The following is a 27,470-nucleotide window of genomic DNA, read 5'->3' on the forward strand; positions in this document are numbered from 1 at the left end:
AGTGGCCGGGGACTTTAATCTGGTCTTTGATCCTCTGTTGGACAGCACTGGCCCATCTAGAGTCAGACCGGTGAACTACGCCAGGGGAGTGCCATGGGTATGTTCTGCTTTGGACCTGGTAGACTCCTGGCGTTTGCTGCACCCGGGAGAGCGAGATTACACACATTTATCTAGGGCCCATGATTCACAGTCCTGCATAGACTATTTATTACTATCTCAGAGTATTACGACTTTTTTGAGCCAGGCGGAAATAGGCCCGACACAGGTGTCAGACCATGCTATGGCTATGGATCACACTGGAGTGGGATTTAGATCCGAAACGTCCATTTTATTGGCAATTCCCAAGAATGTTATACTACGACTTACAGTTCCATTCCTTTGTACGTGATAAATGGAGAGACTATCCAGGGACAGCTTTCAGTCAGACCCCATACTTTTTTGGGAGGCGGCTAAAGCTGTGCTGAGGGGTCACGTTATTTCATACTTCGTTCATAAAAAGAAAACACGAGAGGCTGAAATGCTGCGTTTGGAAGCAAGAGTAAGGAGACTTAGGCAGATTTATGGTAGGACACACTCGCGCATAAGAAGTCATATATGGCGGCACAAGTAGAACTGAACCAACTGATATATGCTCGTACACAAAAATCTTTGATATATTATAGATATCAGATGTATAAACATGCTAACAAACAGGGGAGGCTTTTGGCGAGGCTGGTACAACAAGTAGGGGGGAGAAGATGGGTGTCATAGATTCGAGATGCCCAGGGAGTAAGTCATCAAACGAACGTAGACATTAATAACGTCTTCGAAACTTTTTATACTCAATTATATTCTTCACCGGTTGATGAGGGTTTAGAGGCGGCATCATATTTAGAGGGGCAGGATCTTCCCCAGCTTTCCAGAAATCAACAGGATATACTTAATGGGGAAATTTCTGAGGATGAGGCTATTTGGAATATAAGGGCTAGCCCCCTATATAAAACGCCAGGAGTGGACGGGTTTTCATCGGAGTTGTATAAGCTGCTAGTTGAGGAGGTTGCACCGTGCTTGACTAAGGTATTTAATTTAGAGGGGAGCTGCCGAGTTCATTACGAACAGCGCAGATAATTGTATTACTAAAGCCAGGGAAAGATCCGACTCGAGCAGAATCCTACAGACCTATATCTCTGTTATCTTTTGAAGCAAAATTATTTGCCAAGATTTTGGCCAATAGATTGGCGAGATTTCTGCCTCATTTAGTGTTGGCTCCTCAGGTGGGGTTTGTTCGGGCAAGACCAGTGTCAAAGAACTTGCGAAAATTATTGCTAGCATTAGAACAGATACATAAAGAGCATACCCCCTCTATACTAGTCAGCTTTGATGCACATAAAGCTTTTGATACAGTGAGGTGGGATTTTATGTTTGGGTGCTGGATGCCTATGGCATAAGTGAATTTTTTAAAGAGGCTGTCAAAACACTATACCACTGTCTGGTAGCGGAGGTGTCAGTAAATGGGGTGATTTCCCGACAATTTGAAATTGCCAGAGGCACGAGGCAGGGCTGCCCGCTGTCACCACTTCTGTTTGTGTTGGTGTTGGACCCACTCATTAGGGATATCATGAACACACCGGATATACAGGGAAGCCTTCTAGGACCGGAACAGTTTAAAATATCTACTTTTGTGGATGACTTATTGGTCCTTCTCCGAGAGCCAAAGACATCCTTGACAACATTGATGGAGACCTTTAGAGTATTCGGCAATTTCTCGGGGTTTAGCCTCAATGTAGATAAGTCCGAGGTTCAGCCACTGAATATGACGGAAGCGGAATGGGACCGGTTAACATGTCCTTTTAGGAGAACTGACAACTCGTTTACGTATCTTGGTATACAGTTGCCGGGAGACCCAACACAATTGTACCAGATGAATGTGAACAAGTTGTTCGACTTTACTAAACAGCTTTTGGAGAGATGGTCTAATTTACCCATATCACTGTCGGGAAGGATTTCTTTGTTTAACATGGTACTTTTTCCCAAGTGGTTATACTGTTTTCAGATCCTGCCACTCTATTTCACTAAAAAAGATTGGAGACGATTGATGGGCTTGCTCTCAAAATTTTTTTGGAATAAGAAACGCCCTCAGATACGCTGGCAAAGTTTGCTAGATACTTGGGATAAGGGAGGATTTAGGGTTCTGGACCTTCAAAGATATAACAAGGCGTGTTTGTTGAGACATATAGGAGATTGGTTTATGGATACCACACATTATACCCCGAGAGAGGTAGAAGAGGCATGGGTTCGCCCGCTGAGATTACAATATGTGCTACAGGCAAAACTGCAGTACCGGTGCATTTTCGAAGAAGCGTAGTGTTTCGGCCCCTTCGACTGGTGTGGCAAGATTTAAGTCGCAATTGGAAGTTTGATGCACACCACAGTGGGCTGTTACCTATCACAGGAAATGGAGATTTTCTTCCCGGCATAGATAGCCTAAGATTTAAGCTCTGGCAGCAAAGGGGGGTTACTCTTATACAAGATTTGGTGGATTCTACGGGCACCCTTAAGAAATTGGAATCTTTGGGACTTGGGGAACTGACTTGGATGGATAACTTTGCATATCAACAGATCTCCCACTATATTGCAACTATCCCTCATCAATCTCTTGCTGTTGATGTGCCGAGCATCATAGAAAAAATTTTTGATATGCCTAATGAAGAGACCATATCGATATTGCTGCTTCATAAACGGATACTGCAGAGTATTACCTGTAGAGATTTGACACACCTCACGGTAAAGTGGTCTGCTGATTTGCACAAGGAGATATCATCACAAACTCTGCTGAGAAGCATCAGACAAATCCCAAAAGGCACAGCTAATGCTGAACTTAGGGAATGTCAGGGTAGAGTGATATTTAAAGCGTATACTTCCAAGTCAAGACTTTATAAAATGGGAGGGGTGGACTCGCCTAATTGTAGTAAGTGTGGGGATCTTGAGGGTACTTACTATCACGCTATGTGGGAATGCCCTGAGATACAGGCTTTTTGGATAAAGATATGTAACTTTATGAAACGTATAATGAATATCCACATATCACTAGGGCCTGAGAACATTCTTTTAGGAGTAAGAACTTTGGGGGGGGTGCTGGTGCTGTCCATCAGAACTCCCTATTATATAAAGCGTTTCTAGTAGGTAAAAAATGCATTTTAGTTAACTAGGTTGCACAAGTAGCTCCTACACCCCTGATGGCGAACCTATGACACGCGTGTCAGCACTGACACGCATAGCCATTTTTGATGACATGCGGCGCCGCCGCAGTGTGGTCCGCCCTCCCTCCTCGCTCCCGGAAACTAACCTTAAAGCCTCCTTTCACGTCGCAGCAAGCAGCAGCAGGGCAGGCCACTCCTTCCTTCCGTGTCCCGCCCTCGCCTGACGTAACGTCCGCGAGGGCAGAGCACAGAAGGAAGGAGGAGAGGTCTGCCCTACTGCTGCTTGCTGCGACGTGAAAGGAGGCTTTAAGGTTAGTTCTGGGCCCGGTAGCGGTCCTAGTAGATTTTTCTCGAAGTGACACACCACCCGAGTTATGCTCGGTTTTTTCGCGAATTTTGACACACCAAGCTCAAAAGGTTGCCCATCACTGTCCTACACACTGGCAATGGCGTAACAGGCTGCACACGTTATTATTACTAGAATTAAGAGATGTTCGTCTCAAATTTAAGAGACAAAGAGAGTTCTACCTAACTTGGAAATACTACATACATGCTCTTGCAGCACGTGCCCGTAGTACTATTCTTAATCAATTGGGTGATCCCCGTCTACATATAGGAGAGAGGCAGATACCAAATGTAGGCAACCGTTGATTTTCCCTTTTATGAGGAGGAGTGTCTCTTATGGTGGGGAGGGGGGATAGGGGGCGGAAGGTTAGGGAAGGGGTGGGTTAGATAATTGAGGTTCTTGCTATAGGGTTTAGATTAATAACAGCGGGGTATATTGGGGACTCTAAAGGGGTAAAGTTTGATGAAGCAGTGTTATCTCCTTAAACTTTGGGGGTTAGTTGTATAGTTGAGACAGGGGTACTTAATCAGGGCATAGGTATTTTCTGACATGCCAGCTATAAAACATTGTTGATAGATAACAGTGGTTGATGTTGAACAGTTTAACCCCTTTTTTATATAGTTGTTAACACAAATCTAGTTTATATTAAGGCTGCAGGTTGGGGGAGGGACCACAAGAACAAGGGTTCCTTCTCCGCTGTATTAATTTATACTAAATTACCAGGTGCAGTTGGAATGGTCAAGGTGCGGGGAGTCCAGGGGTTTAAACTTTCAAAAAAGGATCTGCACACAAATATGATATAAAGAACCTCTGACACGGCATTTTTCAATTTCGCACAAATTGGGGGGAATAGTAAGGGTTGGAGAGGGTTAAGAAAAAGGGGGAGAGGGGAGACTTATGAAAAATAGTTGATGGCACACGTTCTCTTTTTGAATCTTTTTGTGTATTTATGAATACTAGAGTTTCTACTATGATGTACAGTATGGTTTTTGGCTATGTACTGTGAGTTGAACCATCAATAAAAATTGTTGAAAAGTAAAAACTGGTTAAAAGAGAGAAAACAGAGAGTAGAGTTAAGTGGTCAATATTCTCAAAGGAGAAGGATAGTGGGGGGTTCCCTGGGGGTCTGTGCTGGGACCACTGCTTTTTAACATGTTTATAAATGATCTAGAGATGGGAATAACTAGTGAGGTAATTACATTTGCTGATGACACAGTTGCTGATGATACAAAATTATTCAAACTTGATAAAATCACAAGAGGATTGTGAAAAAAATGCGAGAGGACAAGACTAGGAGACTGAGCATTCAAATGGCAGATGACATTTATATGTGAAAAGTGCAAAGTGATGCATGTGAAAAAGAAGAACCCAAACTATAGCCACATGACTCCACATTAGGAGTCAGTGCCCAGGAAAAGAATCTAGGTGTCACTGTTTATGATACGTTGAAACCCTTTGCTCAATGCAGCAGTGGCTAAGAAAGTAAATAGAAAGTTAGGAATTATTAGAAAAGGAATGGAGAACGAAACTCAGATTATAATAATGCCTTGTACTGCCTTTTGTGTATACACATGTGCCATTGCGAATTTCTCGATGCACAGTGCATTCGTACTGGATATAAATGATGGATTGTGTTAGTTCAAAGTCACTAGTCCTTTTTTAGGCCCATGGTGTGATTGCCATTCAATCAATTTTTTTGAAGTCATATATTCTAATAGCGTGGTTTTTATCTTTTTTTTTTTTATGTGGTATTTAGGGATAGTTCAGATTAACTAGCTGGGGTTCATAAAGATCTCAATATGTATACCTTAGAAGAAAGGTAAGAGAGGAGATATGATACAGATGTTTAAATACTTCCATGGCATAAATGAACAGGAAGCGAGTCTCTTTCACTTGAAAAGAAGCTCTTGAAAGAGTGGGGCACAGTATGAAGGTGAAATAAAACAGACTCAGAAGTAACCTGAGAAAATACTTCTCAACGGAAAGGGTAGGAAATCATGGATCAGCCTCCCAGTGGAGGTAGTGGAGATGAAAAGTGTATCTGAATTCAAGAAAGTTTGGGACAAGTACATATAGAATCTCTAGGGAAGAGGAATGGATGGTAGCTGGTATGGATGGGTAGACTGCATAGATCATATGGTCTTTATCTTCCTTCATTTTTCTGTGTTTCTGTCTTGCATTTATGGAGCTCCTCTCTCCATCTCCACCTCATCTATCACAAAAACCTTCACCATTCCTGCCTGCAAATGCTATGACTGTTGAACCTCTCTTCCTGCACTCCTATTTGAATCCCCTTTCTCCCTCTCTATTTTATCTTTCTACAGCATCACTCAGCTGTTTCAAGGCATCTGCATTCAGGTACCATTCTTTAATTTGTCCAATGAAGAATCTTGGCATTGGTTGCCTTTCAAGCTTGTCCTTCAATATATTTCCTCTTTCTTCTATTTTCTAATGAGCTCTCTACGTGTACCCTCTGTAATCAAATATGGTGTTTACAGCATAATAATAGCAGTACTTTCTTTTTTTTCTACAAGAGTCCACCTAACAGTGTTTAATCCTCAACTTTTTCATTAGTTTCTGTGGTTAATCTCCTGTTGCAGTGGGTCCACAAACAAATTCCACCTGGGCTATGGCTATATCAGGATGTTTTCCTTTTCTGAAGGTTTTTCACTATTTTACCTTTTTGTCCTGGGCAACGTGCAGCCAGTATGTATTCTTTTTTCCTTCATACCATATTTCTACAGCAGTATTGTCTTACTGAGTTTGGGTATAGTTCTCATACAACAGGATCACCACATAAAGGTACTCAGTAAGACGTGGGGAGAAAACATACTCCCTCTCCCCTCAGACACACACAGCAATTCACCAGTTTACCTGCTGAATTGTTTTTGATGTGATCCCTCTTTGACCCTTAGGTTTACTACATGTATACCGAGTTAGGATTTTTCAGATTTTGAATTATTTCCCAATGTGCCTGGCAATGGAGCAATTTATGTTGCTACTAGAATCAGAATAAACATATAATTTTTGTATGATAACTTCCATGAAAAAATGTGTGTGTGTGTGTGTGGGGGGGGGGGGGGGGGGGAGATAAGGTTTTTTGTGGTCCTGTGGATGCACAGTATGTTTACATTTAGTTCCTAAGAATTAAAATTGTATCAGACCAAAGGTCTGTGAAGTTCATGTATGCAGTGTGTCACGTATGTGAGCACCATCTTTCAGACGCGCCCTTACTGAAAAACATAAGAATATAATAGTTGCCATACTGGGACAGAACGAAGGTCCATCAAGCCCAGCATCCTGTTTCCAACAGTGGCCAATCCAGGTTACAAGTACCTAGCAAAATCCCAAAACAGTACAATACATTCTATGCTGCTTATCCTAGAAATAAGCAGTGGATTTTCCCCAAGCTCATCTTAATAATGGATTATGGACTTTTCTTTTAGGAAGCTATCCAAACCTTTTCTAAACCCCACTAAGCTAACTGCTTTTACTACATTCTCTCGCAACAAATTCCAGAATTTAATTATATGTTGTAAAGAAATATTTTCTCCGATTTGTTTTAAATTTACTACTTTGTAGCTTCATTGCGTACCCCCTAGCCCTAGTATTTGTGGAAAGAGTAAAAGCGATTCACATCTACCCGTTCCACGTCATTCATTATTTTATAGATCTCTATCATATCTCCCCTCAGCCGCCTTTTCTCCAAGCTGAAGAGCCCCAGCCGGCAGCCGCTTTAGACTTTCCTCATAGGGAAATCATCCCATCCCCTTTATCATTTTCGTTGCCCTTCTCTGTACCTTTTCTAATTCCACTGTATCTTTTTTGCGATGTGGTGACCAGAATTGCACACAGCATTCGAGGTGCGGTCGCACCAAGGTGCGATAGAAAGGCATTATAACATCCTCATTATTTTTTTCCATTCCTTTCCTAATAATACCTATTTGCTTTCTTAGCCACCGCTGCACATTGAGCAGAGGGTTTCAACATATCATCAACGATGACACCTAGATCTCTTTCCTGGTCGGTGACTCCTACTGTGGAACACTGCATCACGTAACTATAGTTCAGGTTCCTTTTTCCCACATGCATCTACTCTTCTCCATTGAGAATACTGACCATTTAACCCTACTCTCTGTTTTCTATCTTTTAACCAGTTTTTAATCCACAATAGAACACTACCTCCTATCCCATGACTCTCCATCTCCTCTGCAGTCTTTCATGAGGTACTTTGTCAAATACCTTTTGAAAATCCAGATACACAATATCAACTGGCTCACCTTTATCCTTATGTTTGTTCACCTTTTCAAAGAGGTAAAAACCATTGCTCTAAAGATTCACTGAATAGATGCATCTTTCATTCTGTGTGCATGTGTGTTGCTACACACACACAAAAAACAAAAACCACCCACAAAGAGAAAAGAGAATATTCCTCATGAAGTAGTCAGTATAGGAAAAATAGTAAGGACAACCAAATATAACACAGATCCAAGAAGTCCTAGTCCAGACTAGATTGCTATGTAGCAGGGACAGAGGGGTAAGTAAGGCTTCCTTATACTTTGTAGCTCTCTATGGTAGAGATTGCTTTGCAATATGTCCAACAATATAATCCAAAAAGCTCTATAGCAATCTAGTCTGGACCAGGACCTCCTTGGATCCTTGCATTATTTGATCATCCCTACTTTATATCCTACTGTGTCACTTACAGAGCCATCAGATAGGCACACCTATCACTGCACATGCTCAACGAATGTATTTGAGTATGTCACCATGGGCAGGGTATATTGATCAGATACATAAGCCTGGCCCACAATGGGTAATTTCAGTATGGGAGGAGTTCATTAGTCTGATCACATCCTGCTCACAATCCAGTTAGCCCACCACATTCAGAAAAGAAATGACAAATGACAAATTAGTGCAGTGCTTACATGTTCAAGCCCCTGCTACTGCTAAAAATCTGACTCTCAGCCTTGAAGAGTTACATTACTGCTTACGTGAGCACAAAATTGGAACATTTGAATGTATCCTTACGTACAGACAATCAGTTTCTGGTCTTATTGCACACCAACCATTTATAGCATTACCATCCGAATAACATAACACCCAGTGCTTAATCTATTGAATACCTGGATTCTCTCTTCTGCTCTCTGTGTACAGTTCATCATCAGGCTAAATGTCAGCGTGGTGAGCAATCCTGCTATGAAATGCTGAACAATAATGCTGAGGACTGCAGCAACTGTCATTGATGTCATGCCAAGAGGGAAGCAAGATCACCATCAGGTAACAGAGTCACAACAGTGTAAAAAGAATTAACACCATCTCCAAAGATGGGATCACATCCCAGTAACAAAATCCAAATCCAAAGATGATTACAGCCACATCCATGTAACAGAACCATGTTCAAACAGGAATGGATGATAAATCCGGTTGAAGAGGTTGAAGTCATAATCAGATAACAGCCACAATGAGAAGATCCAGCCATGGTGTAAGAATCATAAGAGAAAAATGGGGAAAAAAATAAGGAAAACCAATGTCAGACCATTAATTCAGCTGAGAAATGACAACAATCCCAGAAATGCTAAATTATCCAGTTCTAGGCTGGAGACTTTTTGGCCAGTCCTGATTTTGACCTTACAACCCAAAGCAGTGTGGGATTTGTAGTGCCTGATCATGCCCATTGAAATCAGTATTGCAAGTCCGATAATGCAACAGGATGGGGTGGTCAGAAATACACGACAGTCCCAAAATCTCCAGCATGGAACTGGGTAACTTGGCATCTCTGCAATCCACTTAGTTCAGATCTCACCAATTACTGCTGTTGATAAAGCGAAGTTACTTACCTGTAGCACGTATTCTCCGAGGACAGCAAGCTGATCATTCTCACAAGTGGGTCGATGTTCTACGTCGGCCCGGGAACCAGCATAATAAATAGCAAAAAATTTGCTAGAGCCTTCTGACGTGCGCTCAGTGGTCAACTGCGCATGCACGGAGTGCCTTCCTGCCCGCCACGCAACCGCACTTTTCAGTTTAATAGAAAAGCATAAAGAAAAATAAAAGGAGACAGCTCCAAGGGGAGGTAGAAAGGATTGTAAGAATGATCAGCCTGCTGTCCTTGGAGAATACCTGCTACAGGTAAGTAACTTCGCTTTCGCAGAGGACAAGCAGGATGGTTCATTCTCACAAGTGGGGTATCCCTAGCATCCAGGTTCACCCAAAACAATAAAATTTGGTCAATTTGGTCAACTGGGCCTCGCAATGGCGAGGACATAACTGAGATCAACCTGAAATATATACAAAGTAGTTGCGAGTGCCACCTGGAACAGAATAAAACAGGCCTAGGAGGGTGGAGTTGGATTCTAGACCCCAAACAGATTCTGTAACACTGATTGCCCAAACCAACTGTCGCGTCATGTATCCTGCTCTAGGCAGCAGTGAGATGTGAATGTGTGGACTGAAGACCATATTGCAGCTTTGCAAATCTCTTCAATGGAGGCTGACTTCAAGTGAGCCACTGACGCGGCCATGGCTCTGACATTATGAGCCGTGACATGGCCCTCCAAAGTCAGTCCAGATTGGGCATAAGCGAAGGAAATGCAATCTGCTAGCCAACTGGAAATGGTGCGTTTACCGATGGCGACTCCCCTCCTGTTGGGATCAAAGGAGACAAACAACTGGGCAGACAGTCTAAAGGGCATCATCCACTCCACGTAAAAGGTCAACGCTCTCTTGCAGTCCAAGGTGTGCAAGATGCTTTCACCAGGGTGGGCATGATGGGGAAAAAATGTTGGCAAGACAATCGACTGGTTCGGATGGAACTCCGACACACCTTCGGCAGGAACTTAGGGTGCATGTGGAGGACTACTCTGTTGTGATGAAACTTAGTATAAGGTGCATGCACTACTAAGGCCTGAAGCTCACTGACCCTACGAGCTGAAGTAGCAGCCACCAAGAAAACGACCTTCCAGGTCAAGTACTTCAGATGGCAGGAATTCAGTGGTGCAAAAGGAGCTTTCATCAGCTGGGTGCGAACGACGTTGTGATCCCATGACACTAGCGGAGGTTTGACAGGGGGCTCTGACAAAAGCAAACAACTAGAGGCTGTCCAGAAATAGGCTTACCTTCTACACGCTGATGATAAGCACTAATTGCACTAAGGTGAACCCTTATGGGGTTGGTCTTGAGACTAGACTCTGATAAGTGTAGAAGGTACTCAAGTAGGGTCTGTGTAGGACAAGAAAGGGGATCTAAGGCCTTGCTGTCACACCAGACAGCAAACCTACTCCATGTAAAAGATTCTTATTGGAATCTTCCCTGGAAGCCAGCAAGACCCGGGAGACACCCTCCGAAAGACCCAAGGAAGCAAATTCTAGGCTCTCAACATCCAGGCTGTGAGAGCCAGAGACTGGAGGTTGGGATGCAGAAGCAACCCCTCGTTTTGAGTGATGAGGGTTGGAAAACACTCCAATCTCCACGGTTCTTTGGAGGATAATTCCAGAAGAAGAGGGAACCATATCTGATGCGGCCAGTAGGGTGCACCAGAGGTATGGGAGGATACACATACAGAAGGCTTGTTCCCCAATGTAGGAGAAAAACATCTGCTGAGCTGTGACTTGCTGCAATGACCGAACCTTGGATCCGAGGGATAGAAGGTTGTCCATACGCGCCTCCGGGAGATAGGCTCGAACAGTCCGTGTATCCAGCAGGGCTCCTATGAATTCCAATTGCTGGACAGGGGACTTGGGGTAATTTATTACGAACTCTAGTAGCTTGAGCACCTGAATAGTCTTCCGCATGGACTCCCGAGCACCGTCCTCCAAGGTGCTCTTTACCAGCCAATCGTCGAGATAAGGGAACACATGGACTCCCAGTCGGCCTAACAATGCTACAATTACAGCTAAAGGCCCTGGGAGCTACCGCAAGGCCAAAAGGCAACACGCAGTATTGAAAATGATGTGTTCCCAATCGAAACCGAAGATACTTCCTGTGAGCTGTGGAAGTATCGGGATATGTGTATATGCATCCTTCAAGTCCAGAGAACATAGCCAATCGTTTTTCTGAATCATGGGAAGAAGGGTGCCCAGAAAAACCATCCTGACCTTTTCTCGAACTGGGAATTTGTTCAGGGCCTTTAGGTCTAGGAAGGGTCACATCCCCCCCCCCCCCCCCCCCCTGGTTTTTTCTGCACAAGGAAGTACCTGGAATAGAATCCCTACCCTTCTTTTCCTGGTGGAACGGGTTTGAACGCATGGGCCTTTGGAGGGGCGGAGAGTTCCTCTGCAAGCACCTGCTTGTGCTGAGAGCTGAATGAATGAGCTCTCAGTGGGCAATTTGGAGGTTTGGATTTCAAATTGAAGGTGTATCCTAGACGAACTATTTGAAGAACCCACCGGTCGGAGAATATGAGAGGCCACCTTTGGTGAAAAAATTTTAACCTCCCCCTGACCAGTAAGTCGTCCAGCACGGACACTTTTATGGTGGCCATGCTCTGCTGGAGCCAATTAAAAGCTCATCCCTTGCTTTTGCTGGGGAGCAGCAGGGGCCTTAGGGGACCACTGTTGACAAGAAACTAGTGCACTGGGGTGTAGCCTGAGTAGGCAAGCGAGCCGCCAGGGCATACCTACGCCTAGAATAGGCGTAAGAAGTACCCTGGGACCCACCAAAAATACCTCCTGGATGAGGAGGTGGTAGCAGAAGGCACCTGGCGGAAGAGAGAAGACATAGCATCGGTATGCTTCTTGATCTGGTCAACTAGTTCTTCTACCTTCTCTCTGAAACGATTATCCCCCCCCCCCCCTCCCTGGCATGGGGCATCTGCCATCCTCTGCTGAACCGAATGGTCCAGGTCAGAGACGCACAGCCATGAGAGTCTGCACATCGCTATACCCTGGGCAGGGATTTTGGATGCCACGTCAAAAGTGTTCTAAGTGCCCCTGGCCAAGAACTTGTGACATTCCTTCTGCTGCTTGACCAACTGGCAAAAAGGCTCGGCATGCTCTGGAAGGAGTAAATCAACCAAGCCAGACAGCTGCCTCACCAAGTTCCGCAAGTAGATGCTCGTAAAGAGCTGGTATGATTGAATACGGGCAACAAGCATTACGGCCTGATACATTTTTCTCCCAAAACAGTCCAAGGTTCTAGCTTTTCTGCCTGGGGGAGCCGAAGCATAGTCCCTAGTACTCTTGGCTCTCTTGAGAGCAGCATCCACCACCATGGAGTGGGGTAACTGAGACCTTGCCAGGTTCCCCGTGGATCTGATACTGGGTGTCAAGTTTCTTGGGGACCACAGGGATAGACAGAGGGGATGCCCAGTTCTGAATGAGGAGTACCTTCATTACTTCATGCAGAGGGGCCATCACTGCCTGCTTAGGTGGAGAGGTGTAGTCCAGGACCTTAAGCATCTTAGCCCTGGGCTCATCCTCCTACTGGGAAGGGTATGGCCTCAGCCATTTCCCGCACAAACGAGGTGAAAGAGAGGCTCTCAGGTGGTGATAGCCGTCTCTCAGGTAGAGGGGAGGTTCTGAAGAAATCCCAAAGGACTCATTGAAGGAAAAGTACCTGGGATCCTCCTCACACTCCCACGAACGCTCCTCCTCGGTGTCGGATAGCACTTCCTCAGGGAAGCCTGAGACCAGGCCTGCCTCAACTTCGAAGACCCATGGCCTCGAGAACTGCGTCGAGAGGTCAGTTCGTGCCTGGACTCCGGTAAAGCTTCCTCCACTGACGTTGAAGGAGAACCAGCCTGGGTGGCAGTCAACACCGGAACCACAGGCGGTGCCAGTGTCGGAGGCCGCACTGTGAGCTGGGGGCCAGGCGGGGCCGCAGCGGAAGGCATGGTAGGTGCAGGTACCCCCAATGCTGATGCACATCGCTGCATAAAGGCCTCTAACAGCTCTGGAAGAAAGGCCCAGAGTCGCTCGTCGAGAGCCGCCATCAGTACAGGCTGTGGGGCCGGTGTGGACTCAGGTTGCCGAACAAGTACAACGACTGAAGCCACTGGGAGTCTTCGATGACATGAAAGGGAAGACAGCTCCGGCGAAATTAAAAAACGCGACTGTGCCAGAAAAAAAGGCACAAAGGGAGAAGAAACTTGACCGAGCAGGCCTAACTACGGCCGCAATGAAAAAAGAAAGAAAACTTGACACGGGCCAAAATGAATCTATGGAAAAATAAAAGGAAACTGTATTTTTTTTTAAAAGAAATAAACGGAAACAAGAGAAAAAAAGGGTGAAAAACCGTCACAAAAAGGCACTGAAGGCCCATTCCCAGGCAAAGAAGGAGCTACAGAAAAATCTGCTGCTCCTTGTGCGGAAAAAAGAGAACTGAAGAGCATGGCGGGTGAGAAGGCACTCTGTGCATGCCCAGTCAAGCGCAGAGCGCGCGTCAGAAGGCTCTAGCAAATTTTTTGCTATTTATTATGTCAGTTCCCGGGCCGATGCGGAACGTCAACCCACTTGTGAGAATGAACCAGCCTGCTTGTCCTCGGAGAAAACATAGCACTCTGAATGCCAAAGGTTAAAAATCCAGCAGTTACTTAAAGACAAATGCTTTCTGCACAAAGATGGTGGCAGAACTGCAGGCAGACTTCCCAAAGAAAACCCTCAAAACAGCTGAGAGAAGGAAGCTAGTGCTCCCACACTGAGAGCCAGATGCACTAAACTTAACGAGCCAGCAACGTGGTTTTTAAATTAGTTCTAGCCAGTCTAGCGAGCAAGTAGTACAACAAGACATGCACAAAAGGGTTCTCCGAGCCATTTTCCTGTCACGGTAGCAACTAACGAAAACGGAATGCAAATGATCTAAAAGTTATTATAATGAGCTAATTAGTATTATAATGTGAATGCAAGGCAGATGCACAGCCGTTTTCCGACCCCATGCACAAAAGCAGTCCCTACCTTTACTGTGGAAAACCTAACGGGAGGTCTGCACCCTTTGTTAATTCCTGGCTGGGGCTGCTGTGAGCAGGACCCATGCAAAGATCAAGGGAGACCAGTGGGAAGAGAAGGACGCTCATCATAAAATCGGAAGAAAAAAAAACGTCCAATTGCTCATCAGGGATGTCCTCTTTCCAATGCCTAACACTTGGACGTCCTTCACTCGATCGAAAAAAAAAAAGGACGTTCCTGACGAGCACTTGTTGATGTTTTTTTTCTTCCGATTTTGTGATACGCGTCCTTCTCTTGGACGTTTTTTAATTACGACTAAGGTGCCCGAAATGACCATCAGAATTAGAGATCAGGACGTGCGAGGACGTCCAAATCAAAACTATTTGGATGTCCCTTGTGATTATGCCCTCCCAGGTCTCTCTCTCGCCAATCACAACGCGTTTAGCTGTCACTGGTGTCAGCTAAACGCGCTGTGATTGGCTGAGAAACCTGGATCTCCATCGGATCGTTCGTTTATTCTCTCTTTCCAGGGTCCCGCTCTCTCCCTCTGTTGCACAATGCCAAAGACCGGCAATTTATTGGAGGTTGTAGACAGCAATTATACACGCAGCTTGTCTGCGTGTATGAAGCCGTCTTTGGCATGCGCAGAGCAGCCACGCATAACGCATGGCTGCTCTGCGCATGCTCAGCTGGCCGACTGGCTTCCCCTCCTTAGGAAGGAAATCAGCTCATTTGCATGCGATTTCCTTCATGCATGCCCGTTTTTTTCCGAATCGCTAAGGGATCGGTAAGGGAAGGGCTTTTTCCGTGGAGTTAGTGCATCTGGCCCTGACACTTCACTGGTCTATGAGGAAGAGATTTTCAGTCTTTATAGAGGTGTTTGCTAATTAGGGAGACCAGGTAGAAATAATTAACAGCTGTCTGGTACTGACAGTTTCATGTTCTGCTAAGCCTATTTGTCTTAGCTTTGATTCCCAGGTTGGTTGGAGTTGGAAATGCTCTGGAAACAATATTCATATCCCCCGGGGAGGGGGGTTTGGGTTGGAGACAGTCTCATCACTATACAACAGTGACCCCTAGTGACTGCTTTGTATTAATGCATTTCCCTCATTTATTAGAATTCATTAACCATCTTTATGAAGAGTTCGTCCATGACTGTGTACAAAATATAGCCTGACATAATACAACCTAAGTTGTTTAACAGCATAACAATAGTAAAATAACCACTGCGGGGTTCTGAAAGGATGAGCTGCAAATGAATGTTCAGACTCAGCTCAAAGCCCAATGGAGCAGGAGCAAAACTCTTCTGACAGAAGAAAGTAAAACAAACTTTTCATATTCTATTTTTTTTATACATACTCCTTTCTCATGAGCAGATTCATGGCAGGTACAGCGTAAAGATCAAATAATATAAAGCTTATTAAAAATATCCATATTCAAAGGAGGACAAAAACCCTGCAGACCAGACCAATCAGCTATCTTGTTTCAGAGAAGGAATTTTCTTTATGATAAGAAGGGGACCCTCAGATATCACCCCTCTCCCAGTCCATGCATATCAACCACTTGCCCCCTAGCGCATACAGCTCCTTTGGATTTCTAAACCCCATGTGTGTCATTCTGCACTTCTTCACATTACATTTTAACATTAGACTATTCTAATTTTTGTAGATCCTTCTAATCCTTTGGCAATGTCTCTCAAATATTTGGCCCAGTACTGACCCCTGTGGCATTACTCACCTTTTCCTCTGAGTGAATTCCACTAACTACCTCTCTTTGTCTCATCCATCAACCAATTTATAATCCAGTTCATCATTTTGGATGGTAACTTTTGCCTGCTCAGTTTATTCATGAACCTCCTTTGAGGAACCATTATCAAAGAAAGTAGACTACTGTATATCTAGTGCTTATCCTCAATCCAGTTCTCTGCTCACCCAGTTAAAAATCAATCAGATTCGTTTAGCACAATTATCCTTTGATAAAACCATTTTGCCTTAGATCTTGCAGGCATACCAGTCTGTAGTTTCCCACTTTTCTCTGTCAACTTTTTTTGTGAAGAGCGACCATATCTGCTTGTCTGAAATCCTGGAAAACCTCTTCCATCTCTAAGGATTGCGAAGATGAAGCTCCCACCTCAGGATCCCAGGTCCCTCTTTCACTCAGGGTGAGCTGGCTCAGTATGCAGATTTTATGCAAATTAGTCTACTACCCCTTTCTGCTCAGGGTGACCTGCTTCTCGAAAGGCAAACATAGTCAAGTTTCACCACAGGATATTTCTCATACAAATCTTTTATTCCCGCTTCCTGGGGCACACTTTTACCAGCTTAAACAGTTCTTCCTACTCAGTTCAATCTTCCAGCTTAAACACCTGGACACACAGTCCTTCCTTGTAACATGAACACCCCAGTCCTTCCTTGTAACCCGGACACTCAGTCCGTCCTTGTAACACACAGTGCTTATACCTGGCACTCTAGGGCCTTCTTACCCCAGCCAGCTTCCTTACTTTGCACACAGTTCATCACCAGTCCAAAGGGCTCAGCCAGTACTTCACATGGGGCCCTCCTGCTTCAGCTACCAGCTCTCTTCTTCCGCTGCTAGCTCTCCTCCCGCCCTCACCACTCAGGTGGGGTATTAAATGTTTAATGGCCAAACAGGACCCAGCCCATAACCTGCTGCACCTGTTTCCACCTCCAGGACTCTCCCCGGTCCTAGTGACCTCCAGCTATACCTCCCCTTACTGGCTCCCTTCAGCGACTCACCCAGCCCTTCTCCCTGGACATTTTAGGGGAACAGCGCCCTCTAGGGGCCTAACCAGGGTAGGACAGCCTCTCCCTTCTCACATACCCCCACACTTAAGATAATTGCTGCTCCACCTCAGCAACCCTTGTAGCCTTTTCCACTGAGGAGCAGCAATTCTTCACAGAGGGCTTACTCCTTTCTAGGCTCATCCCTGTTCTATCCCTGGGTCTCACCAACCCCCCCCCCCCAATCTAGGCTCCTCACCCCCCTCTTAGCACATCCCATGGCCTCGGGCCCTTCCCATTCACCAGGCCTTGAGGGGCTCCCACTGCAGCAGGCCCTACCTGACCCTCTTCTCCTGCAGCCCCCCCTTACCTCTTGGGCACCCGACGCTACCATGAGCCCTCCGAGGGAGGGGTCACCTAGCCCGCCCCAGGTTCCTTATCTTTCTCTTAGCACCTCACATGGCTCGGGCCCTGCCCTTTCCCTGGGCGCCCACCTATACCATGATCCCTCCGAGAAAGGGGTCACCTGGCAACGGTTTTGGGCTTTTTTTACAGCTAGTTCTATCTGACCCTTATCCCCTGCAAGTCCCCAAAACCTGGTTCTTAATGTCCAGCTTTAATAGATCCTCTCCAGCGGTAATTGACTCAGGTGAGTGCTCTTGCCTTCTCCTCTCCGGCTTGAACTTTTCTCTGGCTTCTCAGGCCTCCATCCTTCCTGGCCGTCCGATGGGGTGCAGCCTGCAATCACATAAAACAAGATCCAAGTGTGGCTTGTTTACTCTCCTGGCCCCCTCACTTGTGCTGCACCTCCCTGTGTGTCCGCCTCCCCCTCCTGGGAAGGGGCTTGTGGCCTCCTCCATCCCCTACAGCCACTCCCAAGCCTCCAGTTCTCACTTACGTATCCACTCTCACCTCCCCCCTAGGTACCCTTTACCTGGGGTATATGAGCAAAGCGCTTTTGCTAGTGTTGGCCCCCTCGATGGGCTTCAGGAACCACGGCCTCTGGAACCTCCAAGGGCACCTCCATCTCACGCCAACCCCTCATCTGGTCTGATCTGGAATCTGACTGCTCCCACGTGGATGTTCAGTGCAGATCCCACCACTGCCACCAATTGTGAAGATGAGGCTACTGTGAAGATGAAGCTCCCACCTCAGGATCCCAGGTCCCTCTTTCACTCAGGGTGAGCTGGTTCTCAGTATGCAGATTTTATGCAAATTAGTCTACTACCCCTTTCTGCTCAGGGTGACCTGCTTCCCGAAAGGCAAACATAGTCAAGTCTCACCACAGGATATTTCTCATACAAATCTTTTATTCCCGCTTCCTGGGGCACACTTTTACCAGCTTAAACAGTTCTTCCAGCTTAAACAGTTCTTCCTACTCAGTTCAATCTTCCAGCTTAAACACCTGGACACACAGTCCTTCCTTGTAACATGAACACCCCAGTCCTTCCTTGTAACCCGGACACCCAGTCCGTCCTTGTAACACACAGTGCTTATACCTGGCACTCTAGGGCCTTCTTACCCCAGCCAGCTTCCTTGCTTTGCACACAGTTCATCACCAGTCCAAAGGGCTCAGCCAGTACTTCACATGGGGCCCTCCTGCTTCAGCTACCAGCTCTCTTCTTCCGCTGCTAGCTCTCCTCCCGCCCTCACCACTCAGGTGGGGTATTAAATGTTTAATGGCCAAACAGGACCCAGCCCATAACCTGCTGCACCTGTTTCCACCTCCAAGACTCTCCCCGGTCCTAGCGACCTCCAGCTATACCTCCTCTTACTGGCTCCCTTCAGCGACTCACCCAGCCCTTCTCCCTGGACATTTTAGGGGAACAGCGCCCTCTAGGGGCCTAACCAGGGTAGGACAGCCTCTCCCTTCTCACAGGATTTATTATATAAATTTTTAAAGAGGACCTGACAGAACTTCTCCAAGGTCTCTCAATATCCCAGGATGTATCTCATGCAGCCCCATGGATTTATCCACTGTCAGTTTGTGAGATTGTTCATGAATACTTTCTTCTGTGAATGGTCACTTATCTTTACACATCTAGCCATTTGTTTCTTCCACCTGTGTATTGCCAGCCATATTTCTCTTTGCTTCTTTGGAGTTTTAGCATTATTCTGTTCTAAGTTCCTCTTTTTGCATTTTTCTACATTTCTCTGCATTTCATGAATGCTGCTTCTTTGTATCTTTTCAGACACGTTTGGAAACCATATTGGTTTTCTTTTTTTCTAGCTTTTATGTATATTTCTTACATAAAGATCTGTTGCCATTTTTATAGCTCCTTTAAGTTTGGATTACTCTTTCTTCAGGTATTCCCCCATTTTACAAAAGGCATGTTTGAAATACAGGACTATGAGTTTTGTATGTCTGCACTCTGCTTTAGCACTTCTATCAAACCATACTATGTGATGACCACTACTGGCCAGGTGGGCACCCACTCAGACGTTAGAAACACTTTCTCCATTTGTGAGCACAAGAACCTGCATCACCCCTTCCATTGTGAGTTCCACCACCTTTTGTCTCAGCAAAGCACTTTGATAGGCACCAATAATCTACTTCGGATTCTGCAGATGAGACATTCCAACCTGCATTTGACAAGTTGAAATCTCCCAGTAACAGCACTCCCATTTTCATTCCCAACTTTTGGATATCAATGATCAGATGTTTGTCCACCTTCTCTGTTTGTGTTAGAGGGCTGTTAATTGACAACTGTGTGGATAGAAATTTCATTTTGCTTCCTCCTTTCCTATGTCCCCTGCATTTTAGCTGCATTAATAATGTTTTTCTATATATATCACTGCTCCTCCACTTTATTGACCATCTCTATCCTTCCTAACAAGAATATAGTCCAGTATGGTTGCGTCCCATCATGGGAATCATTGAACCATGTCTCTGTAATAGCAACATTATCTAAGTTTGCCTCTAACATCAGGGCTTGCAGATCTTTAACTTATCTGCTTAGACTGCTGTGTTAATTGCTTTCCAGCTACATTTTATTGGCTCTCTCATCTTTTGTTATAGTTTTTTTTTACTAGTATTCCCTTCTGCTTTGTTGATGATTGTGAAATTAGATCTTTTCAGCTAATCTTCTTTCCTTGAATCCTTGCAAACCAGTCCTGATGCTTGGGTTTACTTTCTTCTACAAGCAGATGGAAGTGAGAAAGCAATTTTTTATTATTAGCACTGTACAGCTTACATTCAAGACCCCCACCCTAACAACCAGAGCACACCAAATTACTCATCATTAGTCATACAGTGGTGGAAATAAGTATTTGATCCCTTGCTGATTTTGTAAGTTTGCCCACTGACAAAGACATGAGCAGCCCATAATTGAAGGGTAGGTTATTGGTAACAGTGAGAGATAGCACATCACAAATTAAATCCGGAAAATCACATTGTGGAAAGTATATGAATTTATTTGCATTCTGCAGAGGGAAATAAGTATTTAATCCCTCTGGCAAACAAGACCTAATACTTGGTGGCAAAACCCTTGTTGGCAAGCACAGCGGTCAGACGTCTTCTGTAGTTGATGATGAGGTTTGCACACATGTCAGGAGGAATTTTGGTCCACTCCTCTTTGCAGATCATCTCTAAATCATTAAGAGTTCTGGGCTGTCGCTTGGCAACTCGCAGCTTCAGCTCCCTCCATAAGTTTTCAATGGGATTAAGGTCTGGTGACTGGCTAGGCCACTCCATGACCCTAATGTGCTTCTTCCTGAGCCACTCCTTTGTTGCCTTGGCTGTATGTTTTGGGTCATTGTCGTGCTGGAAGACCCAGCCACGACCCATTTTTAAGGCCCTGGCGGAGGGAAGGAGGTTGTCACTCAGAATTGTACGGTACATGGCCCCATCCATTCTCCCATTGATGCGGTGAAGTAGTCCTGTGCCCTTAGCAGAGAAACACCCCCAAAACATAACATTTCCACCTCCATGCTTGACAGTGGGGACGGTGTTCTTTGGGTCATAGGCAGCATTTCTTTTCCTCCAAACACGGCGAGTTGAGTTCATGCCAAAGAGCTCAATTTTTGTCTCATCTGACCACAGCACCTTCTCCCAATCACTCTCGGCATCATCCAGGTGTTCACTGGCAAACTTCAGACGGGCCGTCACATGTGCCTTCCGGAGCAGGGGGACCTTGCGGGCACTGCAGGATTGCAATCCGTTATGTCGTAATGTGTTACCAATGGTTTTCGTGGTGACAGTGGTCCCAGCTGCCTTGAGATCATTGACAAGTTCCCCCCTTGTAGTTGTAGGCTGATTTCTAACCTTCCTCATGATCAAGGATACCCCACGAGGTGAGATTTTGCGTGGAGCCCCAGATCTTTGTCGATTGACAGTCATTTTGTACTTCTTCCATTTTCTTACTATGGCACCAACAGTTGTCTCCTTCTCGCCCAGCGTCTTACTGATGGTTTTGTAGCCCATTCCAGCCTTGTGCAGGTGTATGATCTTGTCCCTGACATCCTTAGACAGCTCCTTGCTCTTGGCCATTTTGTAGAGGTTAGAGTCTGACTGATTCACTGAGTCTGTGGACAGGTGTCTTTCATGCAGGTGACCATTGCCGACAGCTGTCTGTCATGCAGGTAACGAGTTGATTTGGAGCATCTACCTGGTCTGTAGGGGCCAGATCTCTTACTGGTTGGTGGGGGATCAAATACTTATTTCCCTCTGCAGAATGCAAATAAATTCATATACTTTCCACAATGTGATTTTCCGGATTTAATTTGTGATGTGCTATCTCTCACTGTTACCAATAACCTACCCTTCAATTATGGGCTGCTCATGTCTTTGTCAGTGGGCAAACTTACAAAATCAGCAAGGGATCAAATACTTATTTCCACCACTGTATATCAGGTAAAGAGTGAGTTCTGAATTAGAGAGGAAAAAAATTAGCAGGAACCTAATTTCACCTTCATTATTGTCGCATCCAGACTAGTCCAGAGGCTCGGGAAGTACCAAAGCAGTGAAAATGCTACAGATGGGAATAAGCCAATCCACAATGCAAAACTATGGCACCAAAATCATCATCATGCTCTGCCTGCACATCCAATCTGTAGTGCTTTACAAATGAACTTAGACTTGCCAGCTGGCTGCCCTGCAAATGTCCACCAGAGGGATCAATGCATGCTCAGCCCAAGATGCCGCTTGACTTCTAGTCAAATGAGCCTCAATGATTTCAGGCATCAGTTGAATTTACAGCAAGTAAGCTGCAGCTATTATTTCCTTGATCCAATGGGAGATCAATGCCATAGATGCTGTCTCTCCCCTCCTCCCTCCATCAAAAATTGGTCCAATTGCCCAAACGCCTGTCTTCATCAAAGACTCTCAAAGTTCTACCAACATCAAGAAAATGAATATGATTCTCCTGACCTTCTGCCCTTGAACTCCAAAAGACCAGCAAGGAGATGGACTGATTCACATGGAGCATCAACACCGCTTTAGGCAAGAAGGAAGGTACCAATAATAATCTCTCTTCCTGGATATGCTCACTGAAAAGCCGTCTTCAATGTAAGATCTTTTAAGGTAGCTCTCCCAAGTGGTTCAAAAGGTTTTTACACCAGACTCAAATGCATGATATTCAAGTGCTATGGAGGAATGACCTGTCTTTTCAGGGGCCTAACTAAATTAGCTCTTCAAAAAGTCTTACTGTATGCTGATATGTTACCAGGGAGTGACCACAAACTAGCCCTCAATAGCATATAATAACCACCAAATGCATCTTCAGAGAAGCTAGGTACAACCACTTCTCCAGGCCCTCCTGAAAAAACTCCAAGACATCTGGAACCAGTGCCATCAATGGCACCACCTGGTGGTGGTCCTAAAACCTACTCTCAGAAATGCTCCAGACTAACAAAGGCCATGGAAGTGGGCTTTTTCTTAGATGTAAGAAGGTGCCAGGATCTCTGATGGATTGAAGACGAGTCGTGCTCAGGGTTACTGATTCGTCATGTATGCTGTGATATCCCCCTTCTCACTCAGGGTGAGCAAAGTTCTCAATATGCAGATCATATGCAGATTAGTGTGCTACCCCTTCTCGCTCAGGGTGACCTGGTTCTCACTAAGCAAATTAAACAAGTCTCACCAACTGCATATTTCTCAGGCAACTCTTTATTCCAGCCCCTGGGCACACTTCTTCTAGCTTAATACTTTATGCTTTCATAGGTCTTCACACTGAGCCTCCCCATACAGATACATGGGCTCAGTACTAGCTTCAATACTTTGGGGACTCCCAACCCCAGGTTTTGCAGCCTGCTTCTCTCAGTACTTTGGACACACAGTCCTCCCTTTGAACACACAGTTCTTTACCAGTACTTGGGACACACAGTCCTTCCTTTGAACACACAGTTCTATAAGTACTGAGGACACACAGTCCAACACTAATGCTTTAGGGCCTTCTTACCCCAGGATTTTCAGCCTGCTTCCTTTGGACACCCAGTCCACCACAAGTCCATAAGGTTAGCCAGTATCTTCCAGGGGGATCTCTCTTCCTCTGCTGCCAGCTCACTTCTCTTCCTTTTCCCTCTCAGGTGGGGTATTAAGTGGTTAATTAGCTACACAGGACCCAGCCCATAACCTCCTACACCTGTGGACATCCCAGGGCTCTCCCCGGTCCTAGCGACCTCCACCTATTCTCCTAGTGCCCTCTAGTGGCCTATCCCGGATAGGACAGCCTCATACTTATCACAACGCCTTGAAACAGCCCACAGTCGGTGTAACTGACTCTCTTTGCATGTTTGTGTCTACCACTAACTTAAAAGCTAAGTGCCTTTTTTCACGTTTTTGGGATGGATCCATGAAAAATTAAAACTTCCTGTGCAGTTTTTAGCAACATTTAAAGAGAAAGGGTTTTATGCCGATGAAGAAAGTTTGACCCGTTTTATTTCCTCTTTACTCTATTAACATATACTGGGTGGAGGTTGGGGCACAGAGGCTTTATCCCTTTCTCATGTTTTGCACTCCACAGGAATCCAGTATTATATACCTTGCAGTTTATACAAGACAGGTTTTGCCTTTGAGTTTTGTGAATCATACACTCTTATCCTCTTGTTGGTGAATCATTCCAAAAAACTGGCATATTCTAATCAATAGATAGAAAATAATTTTTTCCTATCTTTAGAGATCTTTTACTAAGGTGTGCTAGCGTTTTTAGCTCGTGGTAAAAATCAGTTGATGCTAAACACTGAGACACTCATTATAATCCTACGGGCTTCACAGCATTTAGCAACAGCTGATTTTTAGCATAAACTAAAAACGCTAGCGAACATTAGTAAAAGACCCCTTTGGTAATTTTCTTTTTTTTATTTGAAAATTAACTGACAAACATCACGAAGTCTACATCAATAAGAAGAACAGAAAAAAAACATATTAATCTAAAGAAATCAAGACTACTACTAATATTCTCATCAAACCTGGAACATCATGACTAAACTCACAATAAGACATCATTTAGCTTTTTATCAATAAGAAATCTTTCTAATTGTGCCAGGTCAAAGAAAACAAACATAGTTCACATTAGTCTGTTTCTGTTTTCTTTTCAGTAACAACATAACCTCTCTCCAGTAGCAAGCATATTATGAGTTTATACAAAACCCTACAAAAGTCACTCAGGACCTGTATGGCACAAATCTACCATTCCGTAACAGCACCAACAAGGACCTTCTAAGAAAAGGCAGCATCGTAAATATCACAGTGAGCCCAGAGCATCGATACACTTATTAGGAAAATTGAACAAGCTGGATTACTACTACTGCAGATCCCAACAATCAATCAATACTAATAGAATATCTGGCCTTGGTCACACATGCAAATATAAATAAACCCTCACCAAATACAGGATAAGTGACCACAAACTAAGGGGCACTTTCACTAAAGCTTACGAGTACTAATGGAATTAGCATACACTAAATGCTGCACGTCCTATTTTATACCTATGAGCCACAAGGCACTTAATGCACACTAATTCCCATTAGCGCATACTAAGTTTTAGTAAAAGGGCGCCTAAGAGTAGAAATATGTAAACAACAATTAGCTTGAAACCTCAAGAAGCCAGACTCTACATGCAGCACAACACCAGAGAAAGAAAAAAGATTGCAGATGTCAATTCCCAAAACTGACACATTGCAATCAGTAAATGGAAAATAACATTTTTCTACCTTTATGCCTGGTGATTTTAATTTTCTAAGCATAGTAGTCCCAGTCTCTCCACCTCCTCATCTTTTAAATCACTGTCCAGGGCCTCCTCCCCATTTGCCATGTTTTTCTCTCCTACATTCTTAATTTCTTCCACTCAGACATTGATTTGTTTTCATGCTCAGCTTCCTCCAATACATTTTTTTTGCCTCTCAAATTTTATACCTTTCTCACCTGCCAGTCTTCCAGCTCCCTCTTTTTACTGCTTCTATCTAGCTCTCCACCTCTGTCCACCACCCATTCCTAACATCTCCCCTCTCTTCCCTTTCCTTTCCATCTAAGCCAGGCATCTCTCCTGTCTTCCGTTCCTTCTTGAAAAAGCAGCTTTCCCTGGTCTTGTCTTCTACCTTCCTTCCTGACCAGCATCTCCCCCTGGTCTCCAGTTCTACCTTGCCTCCTCTCCAGCACCTCCCCTAATCTGTCCTTCCACTTTCACTCCTCTGTGCCAAGTATGTCACCCCAATCTCCTTTTCCACCCTCCTCCATGCCCAGCATGACTCCCCCCATTTACCCCACATTCCTCCATGCCCAGCATGTCCCACAATCTCCCCTTCCACCACGTCCAGCACATCCTCCCAATCTCCTTTTCCATCCTCCATACCCAGAATGTTCTCCAACCTCTCCTCATTCCTCTATTCCCAGCATGCCCCCATCTCCCCTTTCATCATATCCAGCATACTCCCCAATCTGCCCTCCCACCTTCCTCCGTGTCCAGAATATCACCCTGATCTCCCTTTCCCACTTTCCTTCTTGCCCAGTATGCCCTCTAATCTCCTTTTCCACATTCCTCCAATTGTCCAACATGACCCTGATCTCCCCTTCTACTCTCCTCATGCCCAGCATGCCCCTCCCCTTCCCGCATTCCTTGCGCTGCTGAGCTGCAACATGTTGAGTAGCAGCGATCCTTGGCCGCTGCTGATGGTACCAGCTCCACAGTTTAAAACGACGGCTGCAACCTCTCGCAGTAGTCTCGTAAGAGTTCGCAGCCACCATTTTAAACTGGGGAGCCGGCACAGGAAGCAGCAATTAGGGCATTGCTGCTGCCTGACCGAACGCCAAAGTCGCGTCCTCTCAATGTGTGACAGGCAGGCAGGCATTGGCATGTGAGCTGGAGTTGGGGGCCCAAGGAGTGTGTCACATGCAAAATGTGTGCGACTTCGTATGTCTAAGGATACTAGGCTTAATGGACCTTCAGTCTGTTCCAATATGACAATTTGTATGTTCTTATATTGCATGTGACTCTTTCCAGTCATCTAGAGACCTGCTTTGATCATGTCTCAGCCAGCTGTAACCTTTGACCCTACTGGTCTATTCCAGAGCTCTTAGCACCTTGCCATGTACTCTGCGTCCTTCCCCCTTATAAGAGCATCTCCATCTTGGCTCCAGTATGGCAAGGCAAAAAATCACAAGTCCCTCCTCTTTCACTCTTATAAATTAATTACTTTATTTTTACTAGTTTTTAACATTCATTAACTGGGGCATTCATCTCCATTCACTTCCCATGAAGTGAAAACAAGTCCTGCCAGCGGCTGCTGAACTGGGACAATTAATTCAGATGAACAAACACCATACTGTTTTGAACAATCTCTATGGAGTAAGTCTCTTGTAATTACTTGTCTGTAATAAATTTTAAACTGAAGGAAACTAAGAGTTTGAGTCTCTTCTATGAATGTTAGACTGGTTTAGCTATCTGATTAATACTGCACTGGAAAAAGTGCAGAATGAGTTCAGAAAAGACTTAATACTAGGTTTCTCTTCTCAGAAAAGAGCTGCTTGTTCTGAGCCACCTTAAGCTACAAAGAGGCATCTCAAACCCAGTTGTGTGCTATAGCAAGGGAGGGAAAGAAATATGATCTCCCTACAAACTACTAACTCCTCTGGTCCATCCAAGTGCCACTTAGAGATCAAGTCTTAGAATTAAGGGACACCCCTTACTTCACTTCTAACTGTACTGCAGAGTGGTTCTTCCTAGTAAGATCTTTGGGGTAGAAACTTAGTGTGTCATAACTGCAGATAGGAGGCCTGACCCAAAGGCCATGCACAGTCTCCTACCTTAACTCAAGCTTGGTGCCCAGACAGCAAAGCTGACACCAGCCAAGATCCAAATTCCAAAACTAAAACAAATATACCGAC

General features: G+C 44.9%; 1 protein-coding gene across 4 annotated transcripts in view; it reads right to left on the reverse strand.

The window, feature by feature from the left end:
• The window catches only part of MFSD3 (major facilitator superfamily domain containing 3), a 96,110-nt gene that overhangs the window by 31,091 nt on the left and 37,549 nt on the right, over positions 1-27,470 (reverse strand). For all 4 annotated transcript variants that reach the window (XM_030220260.1, XM_030220241.1, XM_030220231.1 and 1 more), the window contains one exon: positions 8,652-8,761. In XM_030220260.1, coding sequence (XP_030076120.1) covers positions 8,652-8,761 — 110 coding nt within the window. The remainder of the gene's footprint in view (positions 1-8,651; positions 8,762-27,470) is intronic.

Source organism: Microcaecilia unicolor, chromosome 1 (assembly GCF_901765095.1).
Source record: "Microcaecilia unicolor chromosome 1, aMicUni1.1, whole genome shotgun sequence".
NCBI lineage: Eukaryota > Metazoa > Chordata > Amphibia > Gymnophiona > Siphonopidae > Microcaecilia > Microcaecilia unicolor.